Source organism: Lactuca sativa, chromosome 2 (genome assembly GCF_002870075.4).
Source record: "Lactuca sativa cultivar Salinas chromosome 2, Lsat_Salinas_v11, whole genome shotgun sequence".
NCBI lineage: Eukaryota > Viridiplantae > Streptophyta > Magnoliopsida > Asterales > Asteraceae > Lactuca > Lactuca sativa.
The window spans coordinates 143,698,427-143,713,169 of NC_056624.2; the positions used below are offsets into that span (position 1 = coordinate 143,698,427).

Genomic DNA, 14,743 nt, shown 5'->3' on the forward strand with positions numbered 1-14,743 from the left:
AAGGAGGTTCCCGTTCATATTAGCATGGTTATACGACTCATAATAAGTATAAACTAACCTTTGTTTATGGGATTTTCATTCTTCATTAGTTTTATTTTAATTAATAAAACTACTACGCAATACACTGGAGGGCACTCCAGGGATACATCACTTGGTTTTATTTTAAGTAATAAAACTACTATACATACTGGTGGTAGCTAGGGTTTTCAAAAAGAACATTCACTACATACTAGTGGTAGCCAGGGTTTTCAAACGGAACAGGTTATGCATACAGTAATCAACAAACATGTTAGAAAATATTGGATTTTCATGGAAAGCATGCATACATTTTTCAGAACTTGATAACAATGGTTTTCACTACAAATCAACATTATGAACTCACCATTGTTATGCTGATATTCTTTCAAACCGCTTATATTCTCAGGGAAACAATAGATAGGTACCTTGCCAGCTTTTGGAGAAGACGGAGCATTTTAGAGTCACGTCTTTTTCTTTTGTTATAGTATTGATGTATACAAACTATGTTTTCAAACAGATGTAAATAATTATATTGTAATGTAATGGATGTGTTTACTTTGATTGCTATGATATGATTTTTGTGATTCTACGCATGACGTCACCCGCCCCCGGACGTTTCCACCGTTGTATCTGACGGTTCGGGGGTGTGACAAGTTTAATGGATGTTTTGTTATATATTGTTCCATCATACTTTAACTATTTTGGCATGTAATATTTAAACAAAATACTCGATGTAAACAATGTGTGTTGTTATATTACATGTGTGATGATGATAATGTTATGTTTCAATTATATACTATGTGATGATACTACAAGGATGAAGTCACGCACAAGCCCCCGGACGTTTCCGCCATCTACTTCGAGGGTGTGACATATGCTTGGTTCTTCAACCAAAATTCCTATGTTGATTCCTGAATTCTACGATCAATGGGTTGATCATATGGAAGACTAGATGAATGGTATAGATGAAGAACTCTGGAACTGTATTCTCGATGATGTTCGTCCTCCTGCTGTTGTTCCGAACATTGGAAATTCTTCAACAAATCACAATGTCAATGAAAAATCTGAGAGATTGTTGAAGAACGAGAAGAAATTTATGCGTGAATTAAGAGGTGCTCTTCCTCTAGTTGTGTACAATTATGTACGTAGCTGTAAAAGTGCCAAAGAAATTTGGGATACTTTAAAAGAAAAGTATCAAGGTAGTGAGAAGACCAAAATCAATTCAGTGAAACATTGTCTGGTGGAATTAAGAGAGTTCAAACAGAAAGAAAGTGAATCCATTGAATTGTATTATGATCGTCTGAACGAGCTCATATACAAGTGCAATCGATATGGAATCACCAGGTCGACTATGGAGTTTAATCTCATATTCATTATGGGGCTTCGCAAAGAATGGATGAATGTTAGTCTGATGGTGAAGACTTAACAAGGTTTTGATTATTTCACCTTGAATGATCTTTACAATTTGTTGAAAACTCAAGAAGCCGAAGTGAATGAAATATCTAAAGAGTCGAAAATCAGTATTGGTGGTCCACTGGCTCTTGTATCGAAGATTTCAGGGAGAGAAGCTAAGAAAGAAAGTGTTGAGAAAGAGAATTCTGAGGATAAAGGTCTTATTGTCAATTCAGATGACGAAGCCATAGCCTTTTACTCTAACAATCGAGTAAAGAGGTTCTTTAAGAAGTCATTTAATGCAAAGTCAAAAACAACTGATGGAAAAGGAAACTTTGCTACGAAGACAGTGAGTGAAGAGAAGAAGATGGAAAAGAAGGAAGTTCGTATTGATGAGGAGAAGAAGGAGAAAAGGCTAAAAGGAGACTCAGGATTCGACTACCATTATTGTAATGGATCAAATCACATGGAGAATGACTGCATGCTGAGCAAGAGAGACGAGAAGAAAAGTAAGATCAAAGATGAGGCTTACGATGTCGAAAAACTGGAAGAGGTGCATGCTAAAGCGAAAGGTTTATCACTGGTGGCCAAAGGTATGGATGAAGACGAAGGTACATACCAGATTTCGTCATCTAGCTCAGATGATGAAGAAGCGCAAAATCCTACCCATGGAGCAATGTTCGCTATGCATGAGGATGAAGAGGAAGAGAAAATAAATGGGAAATGCTTTGTTTCGACATCTTATCACCAATGACTTCTCAGGTACGCTCTCTTTTACAATCTTTTAATATTTCCTCTAGTGCATATGATTCAATACTTTCTGAGTTTGATGCAGCCATTACTTACGTTACCGGTCTACTTATTTCTGCTAGTAATGATGCTAAGAAGTCAAACACACAACTTTTAGAAACCCAAAAGACATTGGATTTGAAGAAAATAAAAATAAAATACTTAGATATGCAGATAACTAATTTGATGTGTGATAGGGATAGACTGAATGCAGAAGTTAAAATGTTGTTAAAACAGCGAAACATATACTATAACTTTGCCAAAAGATTGTATGGAAAATTAACAACATTACATCATTCTTCGGATATTAGCAAGGACCAACATAGGAAATTTTTTCCCTTTTTGGTATTTGAAAGGGAGAAAATTTAATCTATATCCTATGATTGTGAACAAACTATTGTTGAATTCGATAAAGTACCAGATAATAGATTAGCCTATGGTGTTGTTAAAATTGAAGAATGTCTGAGTGTTGATGAATTAGTAGATATTGTAAATGATACTTTGACAAAAAATGAATAAATAAAGATTTTGAAAAGAACTGAGAATTTGAAATCTGACTCTTAATCTAATTATGTTGATATCGAAGATGATTCTGATGATATTAGTGAAATTGAGGAGGAGGAAGTTATCGATTGTTCTCAGTTGTTTGTCATTAATGTCACATCAATGACTAAAGGCAAAGAAAAATGTGATAGATTGCAGACCCGATTAGGGCGTACTAGTCAGGCCGAAGGCCTGACGAGCGGTCTGGATAGGCTGAAGGCCCTGAGAGGCGGTCCAGATAGACTGATGGCCCTGCGAGGCGGTCCAATCAGGCTGATGGCTCATTATGCATGTTGTTTGCTATGATATGGTTATATTTTTATGGCGTTGGTATTTTGGGGGGGAACTTACTAAGCTTCGGGCTTACAGTTGTTGATTATGTTTCAGGTACTTCTAATGATCGCTGGAAGGCGAAGACGTGATCGTGCACCTCCTTATGTTTTTATGATTTGATTCCGATATAGTCTGACATGAAACCATTTTGAAAACAAATTTGTAATAATTATTGGTTTTTGAACGATTTAAAAAGTTATAAATTGGCTTGAATTTTATGGGTGTTACACAAGGATAATATGTGAACAGGTTCAATAAGTTGAATGGTAAAAAAAAGACTAAATGTTAACAAATTACTTTTGTAAGTCATTTTCCCTTTATTTTATGGAGCTTAAAAATGACCAAATCAGCAATTCTCAACAAAGTTCAGGGACGAAAACATAATTAAACCTAAATTTTTTGTCATATAAAGTTAAAAAAAGAATCATTAAATAGTATTTGTAAATCTACAATTAAAAATTACCATGCCCATAAATCATTTAAAGAAAAAGAATATAAAAAGAATGGTAAATTAGTAATTTCACAAGCACTTGATCCTTATTCTTTAATAATGTTATGTCACAGGAGATTCTTCTTGAAGTTTATAGAGAATTTTGGAAATACTAGAGTGATCAAGAATGCTTGATGTTGACTCTTGACAAATTTAGGACGCACTAGAAGACTTTGGAAGATTGTAGAACGTTCTGGAAGACTCTAGAAGGTTTTGAAACACGCTAGAAGAACGTCCCTGGAAGAGTATGAAACACTCTAGAATAAGTTGAAATACCGGAGAACGTCCTAAATTGTTTAGGATATTGACAAATAGTTTAGAATATTACGGAACTTTGTACATAGATATGGAGAAGATAAGAATACTGTAAAATAGTCATGTATATTGTGGATATCTAGAAACTTTCGACATGGGGAGTAAACCATCTATAAATAGGTGTGGAGCTCATTTGCTCCAAAAAATCAAAAAAGAAAAAAGTATCATGCAAAATAGTTTTGTAAAGATATCAAACTATCTTCTAGTAATAGAAGACTTCTTTGTTCCGATCTCTTGTTTTTGAAGTCTTTAGTATTATCCAAGGACCTTAGTTAGCTTGGCTTAGCAAGATATCAACTAAGTGGCATACAATATCGATAGGACAATAAAGTCTTCCCATGACAACTATAAAAACCCAATGTGCAAGTTTTTAAAACCGTAAGGATCGTTCATGTATAAAAAAAAAGTATGACTTGTAGTGGTATTTTTAGGGGTGAGCAGTGGAACTGTATGATTTTAGTTTCAGTTCATAAAATGGGGAACTAGGTTATCAGTTGGGTACTTGTTAGTTTCGGTGCCATATATATATATATATATATATATATATATATATATATATATATATATATATATATATATATATATATAGTACCTGGAACCGAATTGTATATGGAACCAAAACCGATGGGTAACTGTTGCTTGTTAGTAAAATATATCTATCAGTTTTTGAGGTTCAAGAGCAATACATTAAACAGTAGGGGTGAGCATTATAACCGGGTATCCGCTTTCGGAACCAAACCGTCTCGGAACTGTCGATTTAAGAATCGGAACCGCCTTATGCGGTTCCGGTTCTTGAAGTTTAGGAACCACCTTAAGTGGTTCTGGTTCCTATTCCAACATTGAAGGAACCACAAGTTCCGGTTCCGATTCTTGCAAATTTAGTTAGCTACCCACCTATGCTCACTCCTATTAAACAGGTATTAGTTTGGTTTGTGTTTCTTATTTTGTTATTTAAAAAAATGATTTGTTGATTTACAAAACTATAAAACAGAACCACAGGAATGGTTATCCACATCATATAAGAACCATCAAGTGCATTTTCAAGTTTCACTTATTTTATTATTAATATTATCTTTTAAATAATACATTGGTTTGGATAAACGCATAAAAAACGCACGAACAATTAATGATCCATATTCTGATAGATACGAACATAAAGTGCACAACAAAATAATGCTCATGCATAATTTATCGATTGTATTTTTTTAAATGAAATGATTATTTTAAAATAAATAACAAAATAGGCTACCAGGTCCAGAGGTTACAAGATTGATTCTAAACAATTAAGAACCAATGTGACCAGTTCCGTTTCCACCATTGCAAGCACCATCGGCTCCGGTCAAATTAATCGGGTACCCGCGTATGTTCACTCCTAGTATTTTTTTCCCAACCACTAGAACCATTTATGTAATCTTGTCTATCTAGTATGAAAGCTCTTTTAATATAGTCTTAAAAAAACCCATGGAAGTCATATATAAAAACAAAAAAGAAAGTCATAGTTTTCATTAGCCCACCAATCAAAAATCAATAATAACCGTGTCTGGTCTATATCAAGAACAAGTCATTCAACTTTGGTAACTTTGATAATAGCTTTATCGTTCGACGCATAGGCCATTTTTTACAAGAAATTTGAGGATTTGAAGCAGCAATAACGGAGAAACTCTAGACTTTAAGGTATAAACAACAACAGAGCTTTCAGTGGCATCAAGCCGCAATCCTATGGTCTCAAATTCACCATAGCAACTAACAAACCACCATAACAGGATAGTATATCACCGTTACCTAAGTGGAGGAACATATAAGGTTGTGCTAATAGCCAACATTAATGTCCCTTGGCCTTTTTGGTCAACACTGATTGTTGAATAGACGATCAAACCGGTTTTGAAAACGATTGTGTTCTAAGAAATATTGGGCCTTCTTCATGAATTTTTTTAGCAGGATCTAACTTTGTTACCGTGCAACATAACATCCTCTAACAATTCTAATGAAAACGCGAAAACGACCGGTGATATGGAGTATTTGTATATTTACAACTCACATCCTGAAAAGAAAACAATATAAAAATGTCCAACAATAAGGGAAAACATCTCTATGAAGAAAATGCATTAATACCATTATAAAAATGTAACTTTTCTATCACCGAATAATTTACCACTCGTCTCCGTATCACAGGTCGTTTCTCATTTTCTTTAAAACCGTAAAGCAATGGCTAAAACATATCCTACTAAAGAAGTCATGAAGAGGGCCAATATTTCTTAGAACACTGTTTTAGGTTATAGGCTTGTTCATCAATAAATGTGGGAATATCTAAGTTGTTAAAACAATCAATGTTAGCCAAAAAGGCCAAGGGACATTAATGTTGGCAATTAACGGAACCTTATATGTGCCTCCACTTACGTATATGTAGATGTTGGTTGTTATGGTTGATCTGAGCAAAATCTTATATGTGCCTCCACTTACGTATATGTAGATGTTGGTTGTTATGGTCGATCTGAGCAAAATCATTGCAGACATTAGGTTGTAGCTTGATGCTACTTAAAGTTATGGTGTTTCTATCTCAAAGCCTAGAGTTTCTTCACTATTGCTGCTTCAAAGCTTTGAATTTTTTTTTTTTTTTTAAAATGGCCTAGGCGTCCAATAATGAAGCTATTACTACAGCTGCCAAAGTTGAGTTACTTGGACTTGAAGCAAATTAGACACCGTTATTGCTATTACTAATTTTGATTGTTGCGCTAATAAAAACTAGAGTTATCTTTTTTGTTTTAAATATGGTGTTCATGGATTTTTAAAACTATATCAGAAGAGCTTTCATATTATATAGACAAAATTATATAAATTGTTATTGTGGTTGGTATAAATACTAGGGGTGAACATACGCAGTACCCGACTAATTTAATTGGAAACGATTGTACTTCGAGTGGTGGAATTGGAACTGTAACCGATCACGTTGGTTCTTATTTTTTTCAAAATTGATCCTGGAACCTCTAGGAGAGGTGTTGGTATTGGTACATGGTTTTGTTATTTATTTTAAAATAATTATTGCATAAAAAATACAATTTATTTTAAAATAATCATTTCATAAAAAAATTATAATCCATAAATTATGTATGAGCATTATTTACTTGTCCAGATTTATGTTTGTATCGATTTGATGGATCGCTAATTGTTTGAAAGATATATTAAGATATCAAACAGAATCAGTTTTATTTTTCACCAAGCACAAAAATTCAATTTAATTAATATTCTTCGAATATCTCACTCCGAAATTCAACATTCTACCATATCCAAATGCTAAACACATCTTAGTTGATAATCAACAAATCTCTTGTTTCCACCAATTACAACCACAACGAGAAATATTTACTAGAAAGCATATTATTTTAGTTCAAATATAGTTAAAAATACATTGAAAAAAACATTGATATTGATATTGTGGGTAATAATTTTTATTCTTTACATTTACATTTATATAAAGACTAATGAAAAATATACTAAATCATAGTCAACAAGTCATAAATCGTAGTCAAAATGTATAAAATTGTAATAAAAGTACATAATTGTAGTCAAAATGACATGTTTTACTAGGACAGTTGAAGCACAAGAAAACTGTACGTGGCTCTTAGCCATTTGCAATTTCGTAGAAAAAATATCTGAAAATTGATGATTTTTTATACCTACTTATTATTGGGCCGATTTCATAGCCCACTAAAAGCTAAAATCACAGGTAACTTATACAAAATTGTTGACAACTTTAATCAGCTGCAATTTTAACAATTTTAATGACTATATTTTGAAAAAAAAAATTATTTTTTAGTTAAAAATAAGTAAAGATTTTTGGCTAGTTTAATAACTTAGAAAAGAAAAATCATTAAATATTATTTGTAGATCTATAATTAAAATTTACCATGCCCATAGATTTAGCATGATGTAGAAGAAACAGATCCACGGACATGTTTGTGTATATATAAATTCAACCCCAGAAGAAGTTGCAGGCTCTTGATTTCCATTACAACGCATCTCCGATTCCCCAAATCTGTCTGAAACCGACAAGGAAGGCGATCCTATAGGAGAGAGAAAGGAAGGAGAAAGGTGGAATGGAGGATGATGAACAGAAGAATAAGGTCCATAAAAAGACTATTTGGATGCTCGATCCTCCCACAGACAGACCCGTTCGTGTCTACGCTGATGGCATATACGATCTCTTCCACTTCGGTCATGCTCGTTCCCTTGAACAAGCCAAGAAATCGTAAGATTATCAGTTACCCTTTCATAATTGTCGATGAATTTGATTGCATGTTTTGTTTCTTAACGGAATCGTGTGATGGTTTTGATTTCATGCGATCCGGTGTTAGTTTTTCTTCAGGGGATTTCAATTGTTATTTTACTTCGATTATGGCCTTTCATTGGCGTTGTGTGGATATAGTGGCCCTAAATTGGGATAAATCGGGAAGTTTTCATCCATGGCTGATTCCGAACAAGTTAACACGAAACATGGGGATAGATAATCGTGAACTCAATTGAGTTGTTCAAAACACTGCTTGAGTCAAGTAGAACTAAATATAGGAGATCTCCATGTACATCACTAATGCATTCATAGGGTTAATGATCGATTGTTTAACTTCAATGTTTCTGTGATGTTCAAATCAGGTTTCCAAATACTTATCTGTTGGTTGGATGCTGTAATGATGAGGTCACCCACAGCCTAAAGGGCAAAACAGTCATGACTGACAAAGAGCGATATGAATCCCTTCGCCATTGCAAGTATGTTTGATCTAATCCTAATCTACTCACTAAAAATCTTGATTGTTTCTTAATTAACTTGGTTTGAACTTTGAATTTTGAACTTTGAAAGATGAAAGATCCTTTTTTTTATTGTATGCAGGTGGGTTGATGAAGTTATCCCAGATGCCCCTTGGGTTATGAATCAGGAATTTATAGATAAACATAAGATTGACTATGTGGCTCATGACTCTCTTCCGTAAGGTCAACTTACCCTAAACTTTTTATTCAGTTTGTTCTTCAAATCCCCATTGATGTTCTTTATCTTGAAGGGGTACATCATACATGATGAAAAAGTTCACAAAAATCTCTATTTCTCTATATACTAGTCATAAAATTGTGTTTGTAAATTAGATGTGATTCCTTAATCTCGAAACATTAGCATGTTATGCATGTGAAGAGAATTTTAAAGTACAATATAGGACATGTGATTCTTTAAACTTAAAACCTTAAAAATAGACATGTTATTCATGTGAATATGTTATGTCCACCTGTCAATTGCTTCTATGAAAGTACAGTTGACCTTATGTTGTAAAACATATACTCAGGAAATTTGTTCCCTTTTATTGTTATGGGTGATTTTCAGTGACTTAGAAGTTAAAGGCAAGTTTATAGGAAGGAAATTGAAGTGGAAAAATATGAAAAACATGTGCCAATAATATTGAATCTTGTAATTGTTTTAAGAAAAATACCACAAAATGAGTTTAATTTGTTTTTATTTTTTTTATGTTTATGTGATGTGTTAATTGTTTTTGCTTTCATAAATTTTCAGTTACGCTGATGCAAGTGGAGCAGGAAACGATGTTTATGAATTTGTAAGTTCAAATTTTTAGATAAAATGACACAAAACAAGTGGAAAGGCTTAATCTTTATTTATAAACTGTTGGTTACATGTGGAATTTATTGATTATAAGTAAAAATAAAAATTGTTTTGTTTAGGTCAAATCAATTGGAAGATTTAAGGAAACAAAAAGAACAGAAGGAATTTCCACATCAGATATAATCATGAGAATTGTGAAAGATTATAATAATTATGTGATGAGAAATTTGGATAGAGGTTACTCAAGAAAAGACCTTGGTGTTAGTTATGTGAAGGTATTTTTTTTAATTCACACTTGAATATTTTATATATGTATTTTTTTTCTATTGTTTTATGTTGATATATAAGTTTTAATGTGTAACAGGAAAAGAGGTTGAGAGTTAACATGAGTTTAAGGAAACTCCATGAAAAAGTAAAGAAGCAACAAGAAAAGGTGGAAGAGAAGGTGTGTTTTTGTTCTCTTGTTTTGAAATTTTTTAGATTTATTTATTTATTTATTATATCATTCTACTTTCATTTTTTTTCCTGTTACAACATTGTATTTTGAAAAATTGAAATACAACTTTCCATTTCTATAATTGAGTAGTTTTTTCCAAAGTATCATTAATAAGAAAATATTAAAAGTAGAATGCTGTAAATAAATTAAACAATTAAATGAAATTTAGATTGCTATTTATTTTTTTATGGATTAAACCTCAAACTTTATTTTTTTTCATAAAAAAGGCCTTGCATTTTTCTATTTATTCCGATTTGGCCCTTTTAGCAGATTACCTGTAATTTCCAGTTTTGGACAATTCCTTCGGGAAAAACCCTCAACTTTTTTTTTCCAAAAGAACCCCTCAGATTTTTACTTCTTTTACGAAAAAGCCCTCAACTTTTTTTAAAATGTCCTAAGATTTTTTTTTTTTTTTTTAACATACAGTGCTACAATTTCATAGATTTTTCAAAAGTACAATGTGGAAAATCATCGGAAGCACAATATTATAAATAGAAAAAAAAAATTAAATATAATATAGAAATAAATGAAAGTAGGTTGCTATTTATTGCAGATCCACATAGTAGCAAAAACTGCAGGGATGAATCATAATCTGTGGGTGGAGAATGCTGATCGTTTGGTTGCTGGTTTTCTTGAAATGTTTGAAGAAGGTTGCCATAAAATGGTGAGATTTTTGTAAAAAAAAAATCAAATCTTTTTTATTTATTTCTAATATAATTAAATAATAATAAAATATAGGGGACAGCAATAAGAGATCGGATTCAAGAACAGTTGAAAAACAAGGGAAATGCAGGGGAACTGACATATGAGAAAGATGAGGAAGATGAAGAAGATGAAGAGGAGTATTATTACGATTATAGCACTGAAGAAGAAGTCTATTCAGATGGAGGTGAAGTTGAAGTTGAAGGGGCAAAACAGTCAAGTTGATTTCTTATATGTAAAGTAGCTCATATCACATTCACATGGTGTTATTGACTATTCATGATGTAGGTTTTTTCTTTTTCTTTTTCTTAAAAAAAAAATATATAAGTTTATGTAATAATGAAAAATATGAATATGAAGATTCTGTGTGGGACAGGTTTTGAATGTGTGTGAAACTGTTTTAAGGCCATCAACTATTGGCTTGTTTGTTTAGTTATATGTATACATGGTGAAATTGTATATATTTTGCTTTATTATTGCTTTACCAATACCTTATATTGTTAAAACTAGGGTGATATTATGGTGTAATCTGTAATTTTCTATTAGGTAAAAAATATTTTGTATTTTTTTTTTAAATATATGGACTGTTTTTGTAAAAAACAAATCGGCACATGTACCTCTTTTGTAAATTATGTAATTTTTGTTTTCTACATATGTATTGAATCTATCAACATACTAAAATTTTAAAAATACGTACCGTTTTTTATAAAAATGATTATGTTCATGGACCTTTTCTGTAAACTTACAATAATACTTTTTATAATTTATTTTCTACATAGAGATTAAATTTGCCAACATATATTATTGTGGCCAAAATTAGAAACCTAAAAGTATACTATTATTTCTCAATCGTAATTATAAAAGATTTTAATAAAGATGTAATAGTCTTTTTAAGTCAAACAGATCAAACACGCAACAAAAACATATAATGACCTGAGTTAAAAAAAAAAAAAAAAAAAAAAAAAAAAAAAAAAAAAAAAAGTTAAGAGGCCAAACGTATAAATTACCTCAAACCACAGGGGCCATTAGTGTAAATTACTCTAGTATATATATAATAATAAGGTTATTTTGCAAATTTGGGTTTATGTTGAATATTCTAATTTCATGTTTTCGAATCTAATAAACTTTTTTGCAGTATCAAATTATTAATCACGACTTTCCATGTTTTTGAATCCAATAAACTTTCTAATTCCATGGCCATTAGTATTCTGATTCCGATTCTGATTGAGCCGGAATTGTTGATTCCGGAGGCGGTCCAGAAGTTTTGGGGTAGCCAAGCTGTCTACCCTTCATAGGTTTCGCCAATTCCACCAATATTACTCTACCATCAAGGCGCTGCAAAACAAGTCAATTTATGAATGTTTTTATAATAATTTCACTCAAGAAAAAGGATTTTAAGTTTAATTATCTTAAAAATTATGTTAAATTAAAAATAAAGAAAAAACCTTATCATCCATGGTTTCTAGGGCACTCATGGCATCTTCTTGATTTGTATATTGAACAAACGCATACCCTTTTGATTTCTTTGTATTTCCATCCTTAATAAGCTTAACTACACACAATTCAAGATCATACAAAAAGAGTTAACTTTTGATTTTTAAAGATTCAAAACGAATTACTTCAATCAGATACTACCATAAGCATACATACCTTCAGCTATTTCCCCAAAATTTGAAAATTGTTCCTTTAAACAGCTTTCACTTGTAGAGTACGATAAATCTATGATTCAAATCGGAAAGTTAGAATATACATATATCTACCTGATTCACTTGCATAGAAAGAATCCAAAACCTAATATTAGATATGGTCACAGAATGAATTTCATGTTAACCTAATTTTTATTAATTTCTGGAACGATGGAGCTCTTAATTTGCAAATTTTCTGATGTAACAGTAGTTATTTTGAATAGCGTCATTGTAAATTAACAAGTTTATCGACGAATTGATAGTTAACATGTGAATTGAGCACATAGATTCAAATATCGATACACAAGTGTACATATATTTGTAGAGATTGAGCAGATGCGACTTACTTCTTACAATGATTTTGCTAGCTAGTGGGTATTCGATGAAACAAGCACGTAGGTTGAAGGATTTGAGATTGAGCGAACGATTTGGAAATGGAGAAGATGATGTTGTTCCGATTGTGGGTCTGATGAAGCATCCGCTTGTTGACATTGCCACAGCGAATTCAAGAGTACCCGGATTTTATCTAGAGACTGATGTCGTCAACAGGGTTTAATGGAAAAAAGGGTTTAAAGACGAGGAGGATATGGTACTAAAAAAATAAAAATTCAATGATTTTTTTATAAAGCAAAACTATTTGGAAGAATTGAAATGAAAATTCAAGTGAAAAAATATGTTTGGTTAAAGATTGACGAATTCAAAAGAATTAAATTATTCAAATTCTACTAATGAATTATTTAAATTCTATTAATTTTGTATTCTAATAATTGTTTTTTTGGCTAAACATAAAAATTTTAGATTCTATTATTTATGTTTTTATTATAGGGATAATGACTTAGGAGGGTAATAAGGTTTCCAGTTTGTCCGTATTAGGTCACTAAGGTTTTTTTGTGCGTATTAGACCAATATGATTGTTATTACCGTTTAGAAATAGTCTTTTTACCGGTTAAAACCGGTAAAAAGACTATTTCTAAACGGTAATAACAACCATATTGGTCTAATACGCACAAAAAAACCTTAGTGACCTAATACGGACAAACTGGAAACCTTATTACCCTCCTAAGTCATTATCCCTTTATTATAATGTCAAAAATGGTTTTCACTTCCTTGCACAAGAACCAGTGAAAGATGACTTGGTCATCTTTCCAAGCAAACAAGATTCATATGTGTCATCCGATGTTAAGTCTAATGACTCCAATACTTTATCCTTTTGGAGTTTGGCTATGCGCTTATTGTTGACATGTCCAAGACGACAATGTCATAAGCATGCTTTATCCAAACTATTGGACGAATCGATATGCAACACATTATTTCCTAAGTTATCTACAACCATCATAGTTTCATATATATCATTACAAGTCAATGTTTCAAAATAAAGTACGTCATTAAAATAAGCATTAAAACCACCAATTTTATTATTAAAAGAAAAGGTAAAACCTTGTTCCTACAAACTGTGAAAAGAAATAATATTCATCACCATGTCAGACGAGTAGCAACAATTATTCAAATCTAATTTTAAACTATTACTAAGCAATAAAGAGTAAAGTCCAATCTTGGTGACAGCCTACTTTTTCCTATTCCACATGATCAAGTTCATCTCCCCGTGCTCCACATCCCTACTTTCTTTTAGACCTTGCAAATCAGAACAAATGTGAAAACCACATCCTATATCAAAGACCTAAGAATTAACATGTGATGAGTTATTAGACAGAATAGTGTATATACCTGCAAAGGTGGGCTTGATCTTCCCATCCTTTATGTCCCGCAAGTATTTGGGGCAGCTTCGCTTCCAGTGCCCTTTTTCATGACAATGGAAGCACTCTGCTTCCTTTGGATTGGAGGAGGGTGTAGCAAGACCACCTTTGGACCCACTAGAAGAGGATCCAACATGGGACTTTCCCTTGTGGCTCTTCAGGGAAGCTTTCCTATTATTTCCCTTCCCTTGTCCAATTGCCAAGACAGGGGCAGTGGTGGTAGGAGTAGGTACAAAAGATTTACCTTTTAGACTACTTTCAGCAGTCCTCAAAAGGCCTTGAAGTTTGCTAAGAGTGACCTCTTCCTTGTTCATATGATAAGTCATACGAAACTGATCATAACAAGAAGGAAAAGAGTGTAAAATAATATCTATGGTCAAGTCTTCATCGAAGTTAACATTCAACTTCAGCAAGCGGTCCACGAACCTTTGCATTTTTTGCAAGTACGTCGTGATGGACTCTCCATCCTTCATTTTGGCTGTAATCATGGAGGCGATACTTTCATATCTTTCCTGCCTAGCACTTTGATGGTACCTTTCCATCAAATCTTGATACATTTCAAAAAAGATAGTAGTCCTCATAGGACTTTTGTAGCTCAACAGTTATGGTAGCAATCATGATACACGA

At 32.4% G+C, this 14,743-nt stretch overlaps 3 protein-coding genes across 3 annotated transcripts; 2 read left to right on the top strand and 1 right to left on the bottom strand.

Annotated features, from left to right (window-relative positions):
• The first annotated feature begins 970 nt into the window (after positions 1-970).
• Positions 971-2,164, top strand: LOC111887808 (uncharacterized). Its single transcript, XM_023883954.1, has 2 exons — positions 971-1,424; positions 1,500-2,164. The coding sequence occupies exons 1-2, from the start codon at positions 971-973 to the stop codon at positions 2,162-2,164; spliced, it is 1,119 nt and encodes a 372-aa protein (XP_023739722.1).
• Positions 2,165-7,794: 5,630 nt separating this feature from the next.
• On the top strand, positions 7,795-11,138 carry LOC111887817 (choline-phosphate cytidylyltransferase 2). The gene is made up of 8 exons (XM_023883964.2): positions 7,795-8,126; positions 8,528-8,641; positions 8,763-8,858; positions 9,432-9,474; positions 9,599-9,754; positions 9,844-9,924; positions 10,529-10,639; positions 10,714-11,138. The coding sequence occupies exons 1-8, from the start codon at positions 7,975-7,977 to the stop codon at positions 10,900-10,902; spliced, it is 942 nt and encodes a 313-aa protein (XP_023739732.1). The 5' UTR covers positions 7,795-7,974; the 3' UTR covers positions 10,903-11,138.
• A 564-nt stretch (positions 11,139-11,702) lies between these two features.
• On the bottom strand, positions 11,703-12,932 carry LOC111887818 (glycine-rich RNA-binding protein 4, mitochondrial). Its single transcript, XM_023883965.3, has 4 exons — positions 12,710-12,932; positions 12,328-12,396; positions 12,123-12,229; positions 11,703-12,012 (listed from the first exon to the last, which is right to left on the bottom strand). The coding sequence occupies exons 1-4, from the start codon at positions 12,852-12,854 to the stop codon at positions 11,878-11,880; spliced, it is 456 nt and encodes a 151-aa protein (XP_023739733.1). The 5' UTR covers positions 12,855-12,932; the 3' UTR covers positions 11,703-11,877.
• Positions 12,933-14,743: the final 1,811 nt, after the last annotated feature.